The sequence below is a fragment of the Platichthys flesus genome, chromosome 15 (genome assembly GCF_949316205.1).
Source record: "Platichthys flesus chromosome 15, fPlaFle2.1, whole genome shotgun sequence".
NCBI lineage: Eukaryota > Metazoa > Chordata > Actinopteri > Pleuronectiformes > Pleuronectidae > Platichthys > Platichthys flesus.
The window spans coordinates 2,950,738-2,971,842 of record NC_084959.1 but is presented as its reverse complement, the minus strand read 5'-3'; the positions used below and the strand labels follow the sequence as shown (position 1 = coordinate 2,971,842).

The 21,105-nt window shown below is 43.2% G+C and overlaps 1 protein-coding gene across 1 annotated transcript in view; it reads right to left on the bottom strand.

Annotated features, from left to right (window-relative positions):
• doc2b (double C2-like domains, beta) overlaps positions 1 to 21,105 on the bottom strand; it is an 89,941-nt gene that overhangs the window by 18,561 nt on the left and 50,275 nt on the right. The window contains exons 3-5 of the mRNA XM_062405956.1: positions 10,867 to 10,941; positions 2,819 to 2,928; positions 291 to 417 (exon numbers count right to left, since the gene is read on the bottom strand). Of these exons, the coding sequence (XP_062261940.1) occupies positions 291 to 417; positions 2,819 to 2,928; positions 10,867 to 10,941 (312 nt within the window). The remainder of the gene's footprint in view (positions 1 to 290; positions 418 to 2,818; positions 2,929 to 10,866; positions 10,942 to 21,105) is intronic.

Genomic DNA, 21,105 nt, shown 5'->3' with positions numbered 1-21,105 from the left:
ATAGTGTCGGATAGTAAAATATGGTGTATTGTTAAGTATTGTGTAGTATAATACAGTATTGTATAAACAATATATACAAGAGTATAGTATATAGTATACTTTACGGATATGTGCAATGTATAGTAAAGTGCTTTACAGTACTGAGAGGAATATGTCGTGAAGATAAAATTGATCTAATATAATAAATGTGTCAGGGATTATATTATTATACACATTTGTCAAAGCACAGTTTGATTATGCAGTTTGAAAACCGTGCACCCTTCAGTGTGTGTGTGGCTCGGTGGACTTACAGGTAACTGCTTCTCCAGGCAGTTGTTGAAATTTTTGATTTGGTTGGGCTTCAGCTTCTTGAGAGGGATTCTCGTTTCCCCGATGAACTCGTTGTGGCGGAATTTGTCCTCATCACACACCGAAATCCTGAGAGGAGGAGGAGAGGAGGAGAGGAACAGAGTGAGGGGAGGAGAAGTAGAACAGAGTGAAAGGAGAAGAGGAACAGAGTGAGGGGAGGAGAAGAAGAACAGAGTGAGAGGAGGAGAACAAATAAATGAAGCGTGGCCCGGGTTAAGGTCTCTGTCGCTGAGAGGCGGCTTTACAACTGAAAAATCCTGTCATCTTCCACCTGGAGCTCATCATCCTCCATCACAGCGACTCACTTATCAGCACATTCTCCACATTGAGGAACAAACCCCAGATGGAGTTCATAACAGGTTTGTCAGAGTCGATCAATCAAAGACTGATGGAATAATGAAGCTTTATGAAGCAATCAGCCGTGTTAAAGAACCTAAAGATGCTAGAATGAGAAACTTCTACTGGAACACACAGTCTCAAGTTGGGCTCATTATTATTATTAACTGAATTCCTCCTCCATGGCAGCGTCCTGTGTAAACATCACCGTATGTTCATCAGTTTATTTTTCAATCAATAAAAAATACACATATTCATTCCGAACCACTGAGGACTCATGCAGTGCACTGGTGTTAGGTTTGACTTTCCAGACAGGAGATCTATATTCATCTCCCACATTTCATTACATTTATAATGAAAGTCAATTATCGGTGAAGCGGCGGTGGCGGCGGCGCTCTCTGTGGACGCTCTGTATGTTTTCACCAAACGCCGACAGCGACCCGGGAGCAAGGAGCTGACATGACTCGACTCACACTCGACACCACGTCGCTACACAACTGGACGAACACTGTTTGGTTCATTTGGTTCTTTGAATAATGAAGTTCGTCACGTGAAAGAGAAACATGCAAACAACACAATATTTAATCAGTGAATCAGGTCACATCTAAACTTAAGATATGACTCATTCCAGTTGGTCCCATGTGATTTAGTGTACATGCATATTTGTGGTTTCGTATGTGAGAGTTGCAAAGTATATTATCATGAATTTGAATCATGGAGTATTGCTTGTTTTGTAATGGTGGTAGTGTTTTAATCATGGGTTCATTGCTCAGTTTTGAGGGCAAAATGTGTGAGATATCCAAAGATATTAGAGTTAACAGAAGATCGGGGTCATTTTATTTCATCAAACAGCGACGTGTACATTAACAGTTATTTTAGCAGGAGGCTGTAACAGCAGAAGAGCTGCTCGTACTCCGACCATCACAACTCGAGTGTGTTTAACAAACGCTGATATTTTTAGACAACTTTCAGACGCTTTAGATCAACATCAGCATTTAACGAAGCGAGACCACATGTCAACAAACTGATGAAGTCACAAAATCAACAGTGATTCTGAGACGGTGAGATGCAGCTCCTTGTTTCTGGCTCATGATCTGTGGGTAGAATGGATTAAAATAAACAAATTGGTGACAGATTGTAAATAATAATTTGTCTTTTCTACCGTGGATCACACAGCAGAGCTGGAGAGCAAACGCTTCAGCTTCTTGAAAAGTTAATTAAACCTCCCGACAGAATCGTGTTGGATGATTGTACGAGGCTTCAACCCGAGGAGGCTTCATTCACTGTTTCCTACAGACACACACTACACACTTCATTGTGCGTCGAGGGGAAAAGTGAGACTTTGGGACTTTGAGGGATCATTTTGTGTTATTGTTGTCGTCAGTTGTGCTGTGTGACGATTCCACACAAATGACTGGTATTGATTAGAAACGGCCCGACAGCCAATTAGTGCAGCTTTTACCACAGCAGCAGTTTTTCTACACAAACATGAAATAAAGTTGTTGGAGGTTAAAATGGTCGTTTGTCTGAAAGACGTTTGGATTTATTTTTCTCAGAAGAGAAGAAACTTTCATGACTGTAACTTTTTACTGCATCTAAAACTATATCCACAGAAACTACAGACAAACATGACTTCTCCTTCTTCCCTTCCTTATCCTTTCAACCATCCTTCCCTCTATTCCTGTCTTTCTTTCAATTAGTATCAGCTCTTCTACTTTTGATTCTTTTAATCTTATCCTCAATTTATTTCGTCCCCATAATGTCTTCCTTTGTTTCTTTCATCTACTCCCCCGTCCTCCCCCCCTTCCTCCTTTCCTTCCTTCATTTTTGTATACTAATGGTTTTCCTTTGCTCCTACTTTCATTCCTTTCATTTCCTTCCTATCCTTCTATTGTTCTTAATACCCTCCTTTCTTCCTTCCTCCACTTTGTTTTGCCATCTATTCTTTATTTCTCTATTTCCCTTCTCCTTTTAATTACACTTCCTTCCACTCGGTTTCTTATTTTTCCAATTTCTTTCCTTTTATACTTTCACTCCCACATTTCCTTTCTACTGTTTGTCTTCCCATGCTCTCCCAGTTATATTCCTTTAATTGCCTTCCTCCCTCCCTACCTCCCTTCCTCCCTCTCCGTACCTGAGTGTCTTGCGGACCATGTCCTCGTCGGTGATGCCATAGTAGGTCAGGGTCTCGCTCCACACGGGGTTGAGTGTGTTGTGCAGGGTCTTGGTCCGAAGTTTATTTGCCTGAAAGACAAAACAGAGGAGATGAAGGTGAAGGTGGCGATGGACTGACGCTCGTCTTCCTCTCACTGAATCTCAGAACAGTAGCTCAGTCTGTCGCCACCTCATTATGCGATGATTGATTTCAGAGAGACCTTCTTCTCAGTAAGGAAACATCTAAACAGTAAAGGACCAAATAAACAAGCTAATTTATTTATTCATATTACAATATGAAAGGCAGCATTGATTAAGATTTAATACAAACTAAAGCCTTCAGATATTTGTTGACACCTGACAGTTGGAAACAAGCTTCCTGGTCGTTCCATTGTTTCCATTTGATCTGATCAGTTCTGGTTTCTCGTTCCTCTGTGATATTAACGTGTTTTTATCATCGTACAAACGTTACATCATCAGAGGTGAAGACAGCAGCCAATTATTTTTCTTCTTCTATACTTTAGTTCTGACTCAACTTCCTGCAATTATAGGTCCAAAAGTTCCAACTGTCCTAAAAAGGGTTTTCACACTGCTCAGGAAACAGGACAGGACTTACACCTACAGATGAGGATAAACTGAAAACGACCCGAGACCAGCTGCAGATTCATCAGTGGAACTTTGCTCCGGGTGAATCCTCTGAGACGCCGAACAGAACGAGATGTCGGTTCAGTTGTGTGAGTCGTGGGTGAGGACATGTGAGCCCGTTGAATTCAATTAATTAGCCTGTGTGATTATTTTGCAGGTCCGATAGCAGCGTTCCTCGTTATAAACATATGATTGTTTCTGCCTCAATCAGTGGTTGTTTCCCACAGGAAGGATGTTGATCACACACACTTACACATACACACACACACACACAGACACACACACACACACAAACACACACAAACACACACACACAAACACACGGTGCGCTTTGAATGAAAAATCCAAATAACAAATTTAATTTAATAAGTAAATTTAACTCCTGAATTTGAATCTTGGCTGCATTTCCATTATCATTCATTTATTTAGTTCCTTCCTTCTTTAGTTGGAATAAAACATCTTTGAAACATCATCTACATCATCAACTCCATGAACTCCATGAACTTCAGGAACTTCATGAACTCCATGAACTCCATGAACTTCATGAACTCCAGTCCACATCACCATCATCCCCTCAGACCCTCAATCTGCCAAAGAGGAGCAACTTGTAAATATTCATAATGTTCTGATCTCTGCTTTCAGAGTCACGATCACAGCTTTGCAGACGAGATTAGGAGAAAATAAAATCCCTCGTTTCACTTAACCATCAATATAAAAGTGACAGAGAGATGGTCACAAGGTCGGATGAGAGTGTTGGAGGTTTGCTTTCATTAGTAACAACTCTTAACTTGGACAAGGGAAGCTGCACTTTATAGATCTGAGGACGTGGCAGCGTTGATTCATCTTCATGGACCTTCATCCTTATAGACATCTTAAATTGATATATTAGGAAAACATGTATTTATCTGGTGCCTTCATGAAACATCACTTATCAAGTGATATTATATGAGTATATATATAAGTCAACCTGGACATCAGTCCAATCAGCTCCAAATGTGAATCTGCAGATAAAAGTTTGTTCTAAATCTAATCATGTATTGTTGAGTTATTTTATACACACACACACACACACACACACACACACACACACACACACACACACACACACACACACAAACACATACACACAGACAGAAACACACAGAAAAACAATACCAGCTTCCAGTTAAATGTATGTGCAGTGTTATTACTAAATAGTACAAAGATTTAACACATTTATCAATCATATATTAACATTTACCTTAAAATAGTAGAATTTACGTATTGATTCTACAATAACCTTTAAAAATCCCAACTTGTATTTAATGTTAATTTTCATTATTAATAGTATTTGGCACGAGTAAATGATCAGCAACATTTCTGTGGTGAACATAAAAAGTCCTTCTCTGCACAGCAGCAGAGAAAACAGACTAAAAACACACAATTTGTCCTGAAATGTCCCCACAAATAAGTCAAGATGTGACATTTTCTCCATTTATATCCTCCATCACTGTCTGAAGCTTCTTCCTCTTCATCTTCCTCTTCCTCTTCCTCTTCCTCTACCGACCCGATGTCAGGTTCTAAGTGGATTGTTTGCAGGACGGCGAGAAACACAAGAAGCCATCGGCTGAATTACCGCGGCGTCAGATAAAAGTGACTAGTGGGCAGGGACGTCAATAAATAACAACGACCTGAAGGTATGGAACCCAACAGGGGATTAATTAAAGGGTTGCAAAGCCTTAACTGGTCCAGATCACGGAAACGATAAGACGTCAGAGTGACAGGGGGCTGTTTCTCACCGAGCTGGAGGAGCCAGTGAATGAAGCAGATAAGGAGCGCGCTGCAGCAGCGGCGGTGGGGGGTGTGAGCGGCATTTAAGGTGAAATAACCCACCAAAAAGCTGCGTTTAAGCCATTTGACCAAAGTGTGGTTTTCTACTTGAACCTGTTGATCTATGTTCCAACCTGCTTTTGTTCAAAGTGCTCTGACACCTGCAGAACATGAGGAGGAAGGAGTTGTGTAGGAGGGAGAACCAATGAGCTGCAGGAGCTCACACTGTGCTACTACTGCAATAATGAGGTTTGACGGTTGGTTGTGATGATAAAAACTTTATGGACCAAGCACGAGGTAGCAGCCGGAGGGAACCCGCAGCAAACAGCAGGCTAGAGAGCACGTTATGTTGTTTTACGAAGTGTAAAATATGTTTCGGTATATTATGACATATATACGTCGGCTGTAGTGTAAATCAGATGACATAGAGACGTTTCAAACTGTTGATTCTACATAACAATTAACCTTTAAAACGTTTTCAACACGTTATAAGTCATGTTCAACTCCTCAATGAAGATTTTTTTTATAAAATAATATGATATCAAAACAAGCATTAAATAAAGAGCAGTCATATCATTTAGTTTACGTAAAATAAAACACATGTAGGTTTTCAGTATAAAAGGATTATATTTTCTGTAGCATTCAGTTTTCTCCAGTCATTACGGTATCTAACCTCCATCAGCAGACGTCACTTTGATGTGGAGTCATTACCGGCCTCTCATCGGGTTTGATTTCGGCCTCGGCGGAGACGAAAGCTCGATCTGACTTTGCAGCCGAGCGTGAAACTTCACTTCTGATTAGAGCGCGAGCAGAACTCATGACCTCTTTAGTGGCTCCTAATGAGGCTCTTAGACCGAGCCTAATGATTATTTTTAGGGCGAGCGGAGAAAATATGAGAGCGGGGGGGGAAGGTGACGCCGTCTTGTTCTACACCGAGGCCTCCCACTCAGACAGGAGACAAATCCTCGAGGGATCGTGTCCTCACGGAGACTTTAGCTGCACTTAGCAATCAAATAAAACATCCACGCCGGCTCTGACACTCTGTAAATTAAAGCGGAAAGGAGCTTGGTGGTGATTAGCACCAGAGCAGGTCACATTAAGAAGAGAAAAACACCCTCACATGGATTCAAACCAATCACACGATGAAGATGTAGCACGGGTGAAACTTTGGGAGAGGCAAGTTATCTCTTTTGAAGGAGAGATTAGAATTTGGGCTGTGACGGACGGCTGGAGCCGATTCCAGCTGCATCGGACAGAAGGTCGGGTTCACTGACATAGAGAAACAACCGTCCACGCTCAGACTCCGATTCACACTCAATTCAGAGACCTCGGGAGTAAGGACCAGGAAAAAACCATCCAGCCACACAAACTGCTGAGGGAAATCGATGTTTGTAATAACGCTGGAAACTCAGAGAAGAGGCTGCGTCCTGCAGGAAATGCATGTTCATGTTATATGAATCTGCAAAGCCAATGTTTAGCATCAGTCCAGGAAGTCCTGTGTCCTTCAGGTGGTAACCCATTGGTCGTCCCACCTGCTTGTTGAAAACCGTTGGATGATTGTGCCTTTGACGTCTGCATGATAATTTTCGCATTTTTACGATAATTTCGCCCTCCGTACGATCAATAACATAAAATTTACCTTTTTAATGTCATCATTAGTATTTTTGGGGGCATTTTACTTTTAGTGTCAAGGGAAATGTGAGAAGTTTTTGGGCAAACCTAAAAAGAGGAGGAAGTCATGCAGCAAAGGAGCTTGATGGAACGATAATATAATATAATATCCGTTATTATAATCAGTACAGTACATCCCCGTTCACACAGGCTTGTTACAATGATGCACATGTATGTTGATTTGGAGCTTACGCTTTTGTAAAAGTGCACGTGACATCTTTCCATCAAATCCTCCTTGGCACAGTGTCAGAGGAAAGACAGTGATTTCGAAGTGGAGCTTGAATTTCCCAACTATCCCTAATCCTGGATTTGTTGGCAGTATAAAATACTCTTTCATCAATTCATTGTCAACGTGTTTAATTAAAACATTTACGCATATTTATTTTCCTGGATATGATTCACATGTTGTAATTTTCCTCAATTTTAAGCCACTGGTTTTCCCATCTGGCTCCATTGAGCCACTTTCTTCCGGACTGTGTCTCTGCAGCATCTGTTGAATCTTTTAAAAGACAAATGAACAAATTAACTCAAATTTGTCTTACTTTGTGCATTACCGGAGGTATTCCTCTCACACTGGACGGATGTTTTATTATAGGATGATAACATCAGCTCCACTTATCACCAACAATAACATCCCTGTTGTTATTGTGAAAGCAGCAAAGTAATTATCTGTTGAAAAATTAAACAACATTTCTATTTAGAGCGAATGAGGGTGAATCGGGCTTCATGTAGTTACGTGATTATTAATATAATTATTTTTCAATGATTATATCGAGATTTTTGTTACCTCAGGCCAGAACAACTCAGTTTGTGGACATGGTGTTTTCAACAGGTTCTTCTAAGATTCACTTGTTCCTCGAGTTTTCTAAGATTAGACAATCATAACCAACTTTTACACAAGTTTATTCCCGTCTTAATTCAGGAACAGATTTTGTAACTCTTACACTCAAAACCCTGCACTTGGCAAATAATGACCTGCTTGTGCTCGGAGTTGCTCCACTTGTGCTCAAACTGTGCACTTGTACAGATTTCCTGCCCTCGAGCTTGAGCTCTTCTAGTGGCACTCTTGCTGATCCTGTGCACATGCATGTGAAATCTTCTCTTGGATTTTTTGTGTGTGTTTTAATGACAAATATAATTATTCCACCGCCAGTGTGGGTGTGTTAACTTTACTTCTTCAGGAGTCCACTACGGGCAGTTCCTTTAACCAGGTTCATGCACTGCTACAGTATATACGGGAATCTTAAAGAATATTTGAGTGCAAGCAGAACGTTTGAGCACAAGCTTTGAGTGCAAGCGTAGGGGGAAAGCATTACAAAATATGAGCATGAAATCAATAAAAATACACTGAATGAAGATTGGTGGAACCTCATCGTCTTGCAGTTGTTTTCGTTATAAACACTCAGATCTCACAGGAAACATCGAATCATGTGTATCAGCCTCAGGGTGAGAGGAAGATTCACAACAATCTGTTCTCTCCTTGTCGAGGAATCTCACTCTGGACCAAATGTGTTGGACGGATTTTTATCACAGATGATATCAACACTTGGCAGATTCCGTCTCTAACCGGGGTGATTAAAACGGGAGGGGCTGTGCAATAAAACAAACGCACAGCAGACAGACTGTTATTTTATTGGCCCATTCACACTTGTTGTTTGACAATTATTGTGCGACAGTTTCATTGCCGTCATCGGGGCCCGGGGCTTCCTCGCGTTCTGAGCTACTAACTGCACATTGTCATGGTATTAATCACGACTCTATCTTTGCACCGTCACTAATTACTCCATTTTTATAAGATGCTGGAAAAAACATGTGTCGCGACGAAGGCCCGTCCCCGTCTGCACACACGAAACGGTCAGTAATCTATTCCAGTCAGATGTGGAGAGAGAGAGGATGTTATTAACACTGTGTTTTGTACGTTGACAGCTCGATATTGTCTGGCTGTGCACATAGCGGGCAGAGTGGCCGACAATAAAGGACGGCATATGCATGGCAGACATGACGACTGTTTCCATCTGTCTGCAGAGATGGAGGAGTTCATTCAGAGAGGCAGAGATTGAGAAAAGCCTCGACCTGTGACCGAGTGAAGTGACGAGGACGTTACTGTGCAGCTCTCACTCGCTGTTTGTTCAAACAACAGCGACAAGTCGGTTTTGTCTGGATTTTTTTTTAGAGTTGTTCGAATGTCATCAGCTCTGCGTGCTCCCTCAGCCGTCATCACGACAACCGGAACATATAGAAAAGAAATGCACCGTTAGTCTCGTTCACAACAGTTCTCCAACTGAACGTCTTGTTCTCTTTGTGACTTGTGATGATAAATGATCATTGCTCTGATCTATTCTCCTCATGCGCTACAGTTTCTCAAAACTTCTGCATCATTTACTTTCAACTGTCTGTTCATTCATCCCTTTGTGCCTCCAGAGAAATATCTGAAAGGAGATATATAGTCTGTTCATGTTCATATTTTAATTTGTGTTTTTAGACGAAAAGTTTCACATTCTCTAGTGTTCACTGAACACATCACTTTCCTGAGTGTCCAATGCTGCAGCTCCCCTTTTCAGCCTCTGTCTGAAAACACTTGGTTTCCTTTACCACAGACTTTTGGCTTTTAAACTCTGCAGAACATTTTCAATCCACAGGAAATATGTCTCCTGTTGAATTCTTCTGATTATCAGTTGGGTTCTGTTAATATACATGGTAACTAGCAACTAGTTTTAAAGACTTAAACGATCTACGTCCAGACCGTTCACGTGCACTGGTCCTGTGCGTAAACAGGATGTAGATTGTTTACTCTGCAGTTTGTTGATTAGTTACATATGAACTATATGAACAACGATGGTGACAATTAAGAGCAGGGATTTATTATCTAGGAGCGACGTATTGTCTTCCCCAGTGTTGGTCAACTCGTGACAACAACCAAACAGGAAGTGAATGTTGGTGACTGCACCGTCGTCTCCAAACGTCTCAGTTTGCTCGATAGGTTTCAAAATAGAAACAGGTTTGGTGGCGTTGCCTAAAGTCTCCATTTTTAGTCAATCAAAAACTATGGAGTGTTGCAAATATCTGGTGTAAACATCCTCTTCCTTTTTAAACACCTGTCAGAGGTAGCTGCACACAGAAACTTGATCTGTAGTCAAAGTAAAAGTTCTGCAGACACGGTCGACGATCACAAAGTCCACATCCGAAGAACAAAGGAGACGAGTGTGAAAAGCCTCTTTTGCTGAAAGGCAGATGTGAGTCAGGTAGAAGCATAATCACACAGCTTCAGCTCTCACTGAGCCGCTTTTGTGGAATAAACTCATTCACAGGATCTGTATTAGATTTTAATAAAAGGATTAAATTAACCTCGAGGCATCAAATTAAAGAATCCACTGTCTCTTATAAAACGAGTAGTGACTCATCTCGGGCTGCATCTTTACTTCTTGTCTGTGTGTGTGTGTGTGTGTCTGTGTGTGTGTACGTGATGTGATTGTACCGGCTGAGGAGCAGAGAGCTGCAGTGGCTCTTAAATAACACAACGTACATTATGTCTCTTCGAGTGTGTCCATTAGCGACATCGAGCCAAAGGATCGTCGCCTCGTGGTAAGAAGCATTGTTCTCCCGTGTGAAGCACATCATAGGAAAGTATTTACACTCGCTTAGTGTCGTTCTCATCGACGCACTGAAATATCCACACTCGCACGAGGGATCAGAGCAAAATGGACTGTGTGTGTGTTCCTGAAAACTCTAGACTGCATAAAATAAAAACTCCAACCCGGGACTGAAACAGAACCAGAAAGGAAGCAGAACCGACCTCACTCCTCGTGCTTGTGTAGAATATTTTGGGAAATGTGTTGATTTGATTCCTTTAGGAGTGAAGAAGATAGATCACGAGGTTTAATGTTATATTAACATGGTACGTACCTTACTGGCACCGGGCAGCAGGTGCAGCTTGACGTACGGGTCTGAGAGCCCATTGTGGTCCATCGGCTTGAGCCCCTGGTGGAGAAAGAGAGAGAAGCATTTTATCAACTAGAAATAAAAGGAGGTTCAGTATAAAGACAGTGCGCAAAGATGAATGACACAACAATTCTTCTGCAGCTCCTCCTGGTGGCTGGCTGCAGTATCGGCCTCCTCCATGTTACTGGACGGGAAATGAACAAAACTTAAAATTCAAAGCGAGCCAGTTTTTTCCCCTCACAGGTGATTTCTGCAGCTAGTTCTACTTTTTGCAGTAAGTTCCATTTGAATTAGTTACAACAGGATGAAAGGTGTCATGACCTCACTGCTCTGATCACAGCTGCACAGACTGGTTTCAAACTACGTCATTAGAGGAAGATGGCAGCAGCCGTATCTGAGATATTTTATCTCAGCACAACAGAAGGAAGCGGAGACGCGTCGTCCATCTTAATTTACAGCCTCCGGTTCAGCACAGAGTAACTCTGACTTTTAAAAAAGAGGTTTTAACATTTTAATATTCTTCACCAGAGCTAATCCTCAAGGACACAGTGTGCGAAGGTCACGAATACGATGAGCAAATCAAACGAGCCGTGTGGGCGCTCGGCGAAACCTCCCAAAGAGATTTGGAGAGAAACGGCGAGCCACTGACGCTGACGGCTTCAGAGCAAACAGGGGATTCAGCCTCGCTTTTACTTTCATGAGAAAAAGTTCCAGTATCTTCTTATAGAACAACTCCTTCTGGACAGTTTATCTGGTTACATTATGCAAATTGCATGAGAATCTGCTAATTTACAGAACAACATGAACAATCCTCTCCTCCTTCTCCATCTCATGGTTCCAGTCTCTGCTCAGGGCAACTTCCACTGGTGTTCCTCAGGGCTCCTTCAACCTGGAGCCTCAGGAAGCTCCAGGAGAAGTTAGGAAAGTTACTGGGAAAAGGGGATGCTTGGCTTAACTGAACCTGCTGTGACCGCACCCTGGAGAAGCAGCAGGAAATGGAGGGATGGATGAATACTTCTTTAAAATCCAACAACTCAAAGTTTGTAAAGTTCTGTCTTTCTTTCCTTTACTCCTCCGTCTTTATTAACAGAACGAAATAACACAATGAATATCAGACACTTAGACGGGAGATGGGGGGAGTGTGAGTCTGTGGGCGAAGAGTGTAGAAGAAGAATATGAAAGGGGGGACGTGAAGAAAAGGTAGGAGGCTTAAAAAGAAACGTGAGGAACATGTAAATGTTTTTTTAACAATAACAACAATAAAATATTTTCCCCGCAGTCTTTTTATAATCTGACAGAAAAACAGATTTTCTTTTGGATGATTTCACCTCGTGTGACTGGAGTTTTGCTTCTGGAATAAATAAAATCTTTTATTTATGAACTACTATTTACTCATCTTGCTGTTTTCTAAAGAGAGTAACTCACAGCTAAATTAGACATCCGACGAAACAGACCAGCGTGAATGATTATGAGGCTTAAAAACCTTCATGGATTTCTGATCTTTCAATACACAGATTTAATTTCTAATCAGCCACAATAATACGATTCAACATCACAGATAAAGCCATTACTCAGGAAGAGAAAATCCTGTATTATCAGACTAGGGCCATTATTTTAATTGTTCCGTCTTCGGTTTTCTTTCTTTATTTATTTTTTCTTCCTTTAATGGATCAAAAAGAGGAAACAAAACAAATATGAAGTCTGTTCGAGCGCAATTATCAGGCTTAATAGAAGAGCTCGGCTCAAAGCCCAGCACTCAGCAGGAATTACTGGCAGCAAAATGACACACTCAGGCTGTGTCACTAACAAGAAGACGGGGCTGCTTCAGATCCCACATAACACACACTAACACATGACACACACACACAACACACATACTTTTCTTAAAATAGTCCAAAATCCTGCTGTTTTCACTGGTTCAGGAAAACGTGACCATACAACACAGATTCTGCCGTCGCAGCTTTGGCCTCCTGCTCGTTTTAAGGCTTCGGATCTAAACTCTTTTTTTTTAGCTTCGCAGTCGACTTTGCCTCCAATATGTCGTGAGCGTTATTGTTAACACGCTCCCACTAGAGGGCGCACTACAGACCTCTGACTGAGTTGAACTTCCAGGTTCACATGAGGCAGCCATGATGCACATATACTTAAAACTATTTACGGCTTTGCACAACCACGTCCCATGGATATCCACGATTTTCTGACTCCCTATACACCTGATCACTATGATCATTTCTCGAGCTGCCTCTGATAAACGTGTCCACAAAGAACTGATTTGACTTAATGATACTTTCTCTGCTGCAGTTCACCGGTTAATGACCTGGTTTCAAAGAGGAAAAGTTCAGTGACTTGAGATAAAACATGATTTATTTAAAATCACGACCTCCCTGTGACCTTAATCAAGGTGTTTTGTTGCCTGGGCCTCACTTCAGTCGGGAGGGGGGGGGGGGATGTGACCCCCTGAAGTCCGAGGTCACAGTCCTGTGCTTTGTTCAACCACCAATCATTCATTATCACCAAACTGCCAAATGCAGTGGAAATGTTTCAAGTCTTTTATCATCATTACATTTGCATTTAGATTTTGCCAGAGGCTTTTCATTTCTCATTCTTTGCGTCTTCAGAGAACAAGTGGCGGAAAGAACGACTTCTCACAAGAGACGTGTCTGTCAAGTTTTGTGCTGATGGCAAAGCTGAGAGTTGCCGGTGGATTGAAATGAGCTTTTACCATTAAAATGAACCTCCTCATCGTCCAGACATTAAATCATCTGAGGCGAAGACAACAACTAATCCTCTTTCTTCTTCTTCTTCTTTTGCTTGATGCTTCCTGTGATATGTGTGAAAGTGTGGAGGCTTTCTTCAAAAGGATGTTCAGGGTGAGGAATGACAGAGGAAACTTTTTTACCTGATTCCAAGTAAAAACTGAAACGTCAAACATAACAGATTTTAGATAAATTTCCTGGTATTTTCAGATCAGGTTCGTGCTTCCTGCATGTTCAAGGGTCCTTCAAGGGTTTCTTTTAAACCCTTATATTAAAGTCAGTGAACCGTCAAACTAATATGAAGCTGTATTAAGGTTAATAAACTGGCATATTGTTAATTTGAGTCAAAGTTAAATGCAGGGAGATGTGGGAAAATCAGGTTATAAAGCACCGACTACACTCCCTCTGCAAACCCCCGATCTCTGCAGGAGCAGCCGGGACCTTCCCTACCAATCTCAGAATCAGAATCAGAATCAGAATCAGAATTCTTTTTATTGCCTTGTATATTTTCACATACAGGAAATTGCCTTGGTGTGGTTGGTGCACTTTACAAACAACAATATAAAAACAACAATATAGAGCAATATAAACATCAATATAAAAAACAACAATATCGAAAAAATAATATATACAGTAAATGTGTTGTGTGCGGTTTTAAGGTGCAAAGATTGGTGGTAGTGCCAATAATGTAGTGTTATAAATTATGTGCGAGGGTGGGGGGGGGGGGGTCAGCAGAGTCAGTGTGATGGGGGGGGCTTGTTTGTGAGCCCCACTGCCATGGGGAAAAAGCTGTTCAGGTGACGCGAGGTTTTAGTCCTGACGGCCCGGAACCTTTTCCCAGATGGAAGTCTCTGGAACAGGTGGTGACCGGGATGGGAAGGATCAGCGATGATCTTGCCTGCTCTCTTTCTGGTCCTGGAGTGGAACAGGTCTAGGAGAGCCGGCAGGTCACAGCCGATGACCTTCTCAGCTGACCGAATGATCCGCTGCAGTCTGCCCTTGTCCTTGGCAGTGGAGGCAGCGAACCAAACGGTGATGGATGAGGTGAGGATGGACTCAATGATGGCTGTGTAGAACTCAACCATCACTTTCCGCGGCATGCTGAATTTCCTCAGTTGCCGCAGGAAGAACATCCTCTGCTGGGCCTTCTTGGTGATGGAGGTGATGTTCTCCGTCCACCTCAGGTCCTGTGCTATGATCGTCCCCAGGAATCTGAATGACTCCACTGTTTTAACTGGGGAGTCGCACATGGTGAGGGGGGCGGTTTGGGCTGGGCTCCTCCTGAAGTCTGCCACCATCTCTACAGTTTTTGAAGCGTTCAGCTCCAGGTGGTTCTGGCTGCACCAGGAAGCCAGGCTGTTAACTTCCTCTCTGTAGGCGGCCTCGTCCCCATTGGAAATTAATCCAATAAGGGTGGTGTCGTCGGCAAACTTCAGGAGTTTGACAGAGGGATGGCTGGAGGTGCAGTTGTTGGTGTAGAGGGAGAAGAGGAGAGGAGAGAGCACACAACCTTGAGGGGCTCCAGTGCTGATGGTCCGGGTGTCAGAGACAAGCTTCCCCAGCCTCACGCGCTGCTTCCTGTCGGTCAGGAAGTTGGTGATCCACCTGCAGGTGGGGTCAGGCACGCTCAGCTGGGTCAGCTTGTCCCGGAGAAGAGCTGGAGAGATGGTGTTGAATGCGGAGCTGAAGTCCACAAACAAGATCCTGGCGTAGGTGCTGGGGGAGTCGAGGTGCTGGAGGATGAAGTGGAGTCCCATGTTGACTGCATCGTCTACGGACCTGTTGGCTCTGTAGGCAAACTGCAGCGGGTCGAGGAGGTGGTTGGTTATAGTTTTGAGGTGGGTCAGCACGAGTCGCTCGAAGGTCTTCATTACTACAGAGGTCAGGGCGACTGGTCTGTAGTCATTAAGGCCTGTGATCCTCTGCTTCTTGGGAACGGGGATGATGGTGGATGTTTTCAGGCAGGCGGGTACAACACATTCAGCCAGTGAGGTGTTGAAAATGTCCGTGAACAATGGAGAAAGCTGATCCGCACAGTGCCTCAGTGTAGAGGGGGAGACAGCGTCTGGTCCAGCTGCCTTGCGGGGGTTCAGTTTCTTCAGGAGCTTATTTACATCTCTCTCCTGAATTGAGAGAGGTGTGAAGGGGGGGATGGAGGTGATGGGGCAGTCTGGGGCCATTTTGTGGGGGGGGCTAGTGTCTTTGTCCAGGCTGGGGAGAAGAGGTGTGATAGATGCGGGGGGGGTTTGAGAGGGTCTATCGAATCTACAATAAAAGTCATTCAGATCGTTGGCAAGTCTCAAGTCTTCCACAGAGTGGGGGGATTTGGTCTTGCAGCCGGTGATCACCCGAAGGCCTTTCCAGACTGACGAGGAGTCGTGTGCTGCAAACTGTTGTTCCAGCTTCTTTGAATACAGTCGTTTGGCCTCCTTAATCTCCTTGCCAAACGAGTATTTAATTAGTCTGAACCTATCCATGTCCCCACTCTTGAAGGCCACCTCTTTCTCCAAACGAAGCTGTTTGAGTTTTGCTGTGAACCAGGGCTTGTCGTTGTTATAACACACCCTGGTGCGTGTTGGAATACATCGGTCTTCACAGAAGCTGATGTAGGACGTCACAGCATCTGTATATTCGTCCAGGCTGTAAGTGGCAGTTCTAAAAATGTCCCAGTCTGTGTTTTCAAGGCAGTCACGCAGCTCCTCCACAGCTTCTCTGCTGCTCCAGTTCTTTGATCTCAGCACAGCAGGTTTAGAAATCTTGAGTTTCTGTCTGTAAGCCGGGATCAGGTGAATGAGAGCGTGGTCGGACAGACCCAGGGCAGCGCGGGAGACTGCATGATAAGCCTTGCTGATGGTGCTGTAGCAGTGATCCAGGGTGTTCTCCCCCCTGGTCGGGCATTTAATTAACTGTTTATATTTTGGGAGCTCCTGAGATAAGTTCCCCTTATTAAAGTCCCCAAGGACAATAACGGGGGAATATGTGTTCTCTCTCCTTCTCTCCACTCCCAGTATCTGCTCAGCGAGTTGTCGTTGAGCCTCGCGCACGTCAGCTTGCGGGGGGATGTAGACTCCAGCCAGGATGAAAGAGGTGAATTCCCGGGGAGAGTAGAACGGTCTGCAGGTGATGAAAAAAGTTTCCAGGTCCGGAGAACAGGACTGTAAAATGACCACTCCAAGATGGCGCCACGAACGGCTGCCACGGTGTGTTGGTGCGCACTTCTGTGTTTGTTTTTAGTATTTAATTCTGTTAATTGCGACCCAACTCGGATTACTTTCACGATGGACGAGCTTCTTAACATCAGGGACACAACACCATCTGATTTATGTCCCAACTTTCTCGCATCTTCCGTGGATTTAGTTGATTTACTGGTCAAAGGTGCGGTGCTCCTCGGCCACGCAGCGAGACTGAGACGGAGACGGAGAGGAAAGCGCGCTGGGGCTCTGGTGCGCTTCAGGGAGAGAGGATTTCGCTCATCACTCCCGTGCATTCTCCTCTCTAATGTCCGCTCGCTGTGCAATAAGATGGACGAACTGACGAACTAAGAATCTAGTTTCTTATTTCCTCTTCCCCTGTAGGAGGAGCAGCCCGGTGAAGTAAACACCTGAAATATCCATCTGTATATAACAAGTTTGATCTTTTTCCACGTGTGTAAACATAAACCACGAGACTGTCAATCCGCCCCTGACTCTGATTTCCACCACACACACACTCACGTCTGGGCGTTGAAACGTTAGATCCTTGTTTTCCACACAGGGTTATGGAGACGGCACCATGAGAGCTGATTGGAGAGGTTAATGTGCCGTCTTCATCTTCCCCTATTGTTGCCTTCAGGCGACCACCTGAGCTTTGATTTAAGCGGAGGCCCATTATGTGGGGGGGGGGGGGTTATATGGGGATGAGCAGACAGCTGTGTCACGCAGCTGATTGCGTGGCTGCCTGTGAATACTCGCTTGATCATAATTACCGAGGGTTGGAGAAAGAATGACCACGGCCAAAGGCAGATGGGTAACATGCATCAGTGTGTCCGCACACACACTCGCTCCCAGCGGCTCGGCTGGATAACGGCCCCGTAAATGCTGTGAAATGAAGTCGAGCTCCCTTTTGTTTGGGGGGGGGGAATTATCGGCTTCCTTTTTGAATGTCTGTGGGAGGAAGTGAGGCTGGTGCCGGGGCACGTCGGGTCGCGTGGGGTCAGGGCTGCAGTTGCAATATGAATGGTGCGATGAAGAAATAGAAATAATATGCAGATTCTGCAGACATGCGTAGAGTTCATATAAGACCACATCACAGAAATTTGAGTCTTAACAGTATGAAGTTTACGAGCTCGCTCCACAGAAAGGTTTCTACAGCGTGAATGAAACCTGGAGGCAAGATTCTGCAAACATGTCCGTCTCTAACATCTCTAACATCATCACTGTCCTTAATGAAGGACAGATACCTCAGATAACTTGTATATTCATTGATGTTTTTTAATAAACGGACATTTAAAAGACAGGGACAGAGAGGGTCGACTCCACTGAGCAGGAGAGGTCATTAACAGCAGGACCATTACTGGGAGATACTGGTGATTGGAGGCCAGTGGATTACAGAAGACCTTCAAATGTACAAGGGGATATTCCTCATCGTGTCCTAATGGCAGATTGCTGATTAGCAAAACTCCAGATTGTTTAAAATCTTTGAGTTTATTTCTCATGAGGAGACTCCTGGTCAATGTTTTCTCTGTGATTAAGTTTATCAGACCACTTCCTTTGTTTCCTCCTTTATATTTCTGCTATAACAACTGATGGAGGATTGTTGAGCCTCGGTGGAAGTTCCGTGTCGTTTGTTTTCTTATTTACATGCATCAATTTCATCTTTTGTTTGCCTCTGGTCGTCTCCTGAGATAATTTCATTACATAAATCAATAAAGTGTCATCTTATCAGAACCTGGAGCTCGGAAGACGCAGTTTATTCTCAGCCAGGACTGTTGACGTTTGTTTTCCAAACCCTCCATCATCGCACCGGTTTATTTTCCGCTGCGCCATCATCAGCCACAGCATATGTCTTCATTAGCATATCTGACTGGCCCGCTCCCCCGCAGGTGGAGGAGGCATCAATCACCGGCAGCAGCAGATAACAGGACGGAGGAGACGAGGCATCGATCTCGTCCCCGGGGAGCCGACCTGCAGTCGTGTTTAAGGAGGGGTTAATGCCGCGGGGCCTCCCGGGGTCGACGGAGGGGCCCTGGGGTCAAGGCTACTCCAGCCGATCCCCGAGTCATGGAAGTCGACAGTGTTGAGACGGGTCCCATTCATCACCAATACACGTCAGCGCTGATGATGGGGCTGCTTAAGGAGGAGGAGACGGTCGGAGGTGCAGGGTCACGCTGGGACACACGAGTCTCAAGGCCGCGCAGGTCATTGATCACGTCCCATCGATTTTTTAAGAAAAACGAAACAACAATCGGGAGGTTTAATAACCGGCTTGTTATTGAACTGATGCTCGTGTCAGAGATAAAATCAACCAGAGATATTTTCCAGTAGCAAGAGAGAAAAATTCTCACAATCCAAATCAGGAATGGTAAACGTCCAAATCAGAGTTTTTATACAATTAAAGTTATTATTATTATAATTATTACAGAGCTGCAGTTTTCTACATCATTGCACACCAACACAGGAACATTGGCTTCAACAGACTCAGCAAAAGTTGATTTTCCTGTAAGATACAATACAACTCTAATGGTTTATTATCATTTAGGACTATTATTATTATTATAACATCTATGATTGCAGCTCTGACTGAATTTGTATTCTATTTGTGAACTACGTCAGGGGAGTAAAGACTTTTATAAGATTTAAATGTGTTTTTTTAAATTTTGGTATAATGTAGATAACCAATTTCTCAAATAGAAACGTGTAGATTAATCTTAAGAGAGAAAAACAGAAATTCCCTCAAAGGAAAATGGGATTTGGGGGAATCTGTGTTTTTTTTACAAATAACAGATTTCTGAAGCTAATTAAAAGTATTTACCTTAAAAAGTCTGATTTATGATCTAAAGATGGAGTTAATGTTTAATTAACCATTAAACTGTTTGACCTTTCTGTGCTATGCAGTCAATCAGCACGTTGGCTATGTGTGCTCCCGTCAACATCACTCATCAAAGTCCTCACTTTTCATCACCTGAGTTATTATTGAGTAATTATTGAGTCTAATGAAGCATAAAACACTCATTCACAAGAAACAATATTATTTCTGAGGGAAAGTTATTGAATCACGTCACAGGGATAACGACAGGGAGCTCGGGGGGGGGGGGGGGGGGTTAACTGGGGTCAGCGCTGGTTTCGATCAGGGTTCACTGGGTCTGGGCTGTGGGTGGAGGACGAGACTACTGATGCTGGGGACTGACTGGGATTTGAACTCATCTCTTACCTTCTTGTATCTGGGGACAGGAAGCTGGTTTGTTTGTTTTCATCCAGCAAAACAATAAAGCAGCGACACACAGAGACGGCGAGAGCATGCAAACAGAATAAGAGGGAGCAGAAAGAGAAGAAGAACGTTGGACGGGTGCAAAGGAAACAAATCAAAAGACAGAAAATGTGCACGTTACACAAAAAGCAGACACAGCTTGTTGATAAAGTGATTTGGATGTGTGTTTGTGTATTAATGAAGTTGATCCAGGTGAGTTATGACTTTATGCTAAGCTAGCTAATTGCTTTTTTTTCCATGCAATTCATTTGCACATCATTTATTAATTTCAGACTTCAAACCACCAATTTCACGTCAGCAAATTGCAGTGCTGGATATTGCTGCTTTTATTTTTGCTGACTCAAGGTGATTTTACCAAGGTTCCACTCTACGACATGTTAAGTCCATTTTGACGACTTCCTCTCCTATTTAAATTTGATATCAAGTTTGTTGGTTGATTTATTAACTATATTTGTCTGTATACGTTGCTGCCAGTGGTTTTTGTCTTTAAAAAAGATGAGTTGAAGCTACACTCGAGCAACAGAAGACATGAATTAACAAAATAATAAATAATAAAATCTACGATCTTGGTGCCAGCTGTGAATTCTTCAAACTGTGTTGAAATCCGTCCTGAAGCTGCCGTGGTCCAACCAGTGAAACTCACCAGGTTCTCCTCATCAGTAACAGGTGTTTGTGGTCTTGTTCTTCTTTTACCAAAATAAAAGCACCAGATCCTTGTAACTCGATGGTGAGGAGCCATTTCTCTTCTTTTTATTTTTCCTAATAATCCCACACATCAAACTTCACCCCTGAAGAATTCGCAGCTTCCTGTGCGGCTGATGATGTGTAAAGAGCTCAATGCTGATATACACCATCTCGCAACCCCCACACAAACACAAAACACTTTTTTATTTATTGTTTTTATTGAATTTATCGTCTATCTATCTGAGACTCAACAAACTGTTAAGATATGAACCGGAATTGATTTCACGGCGGCGGTGAC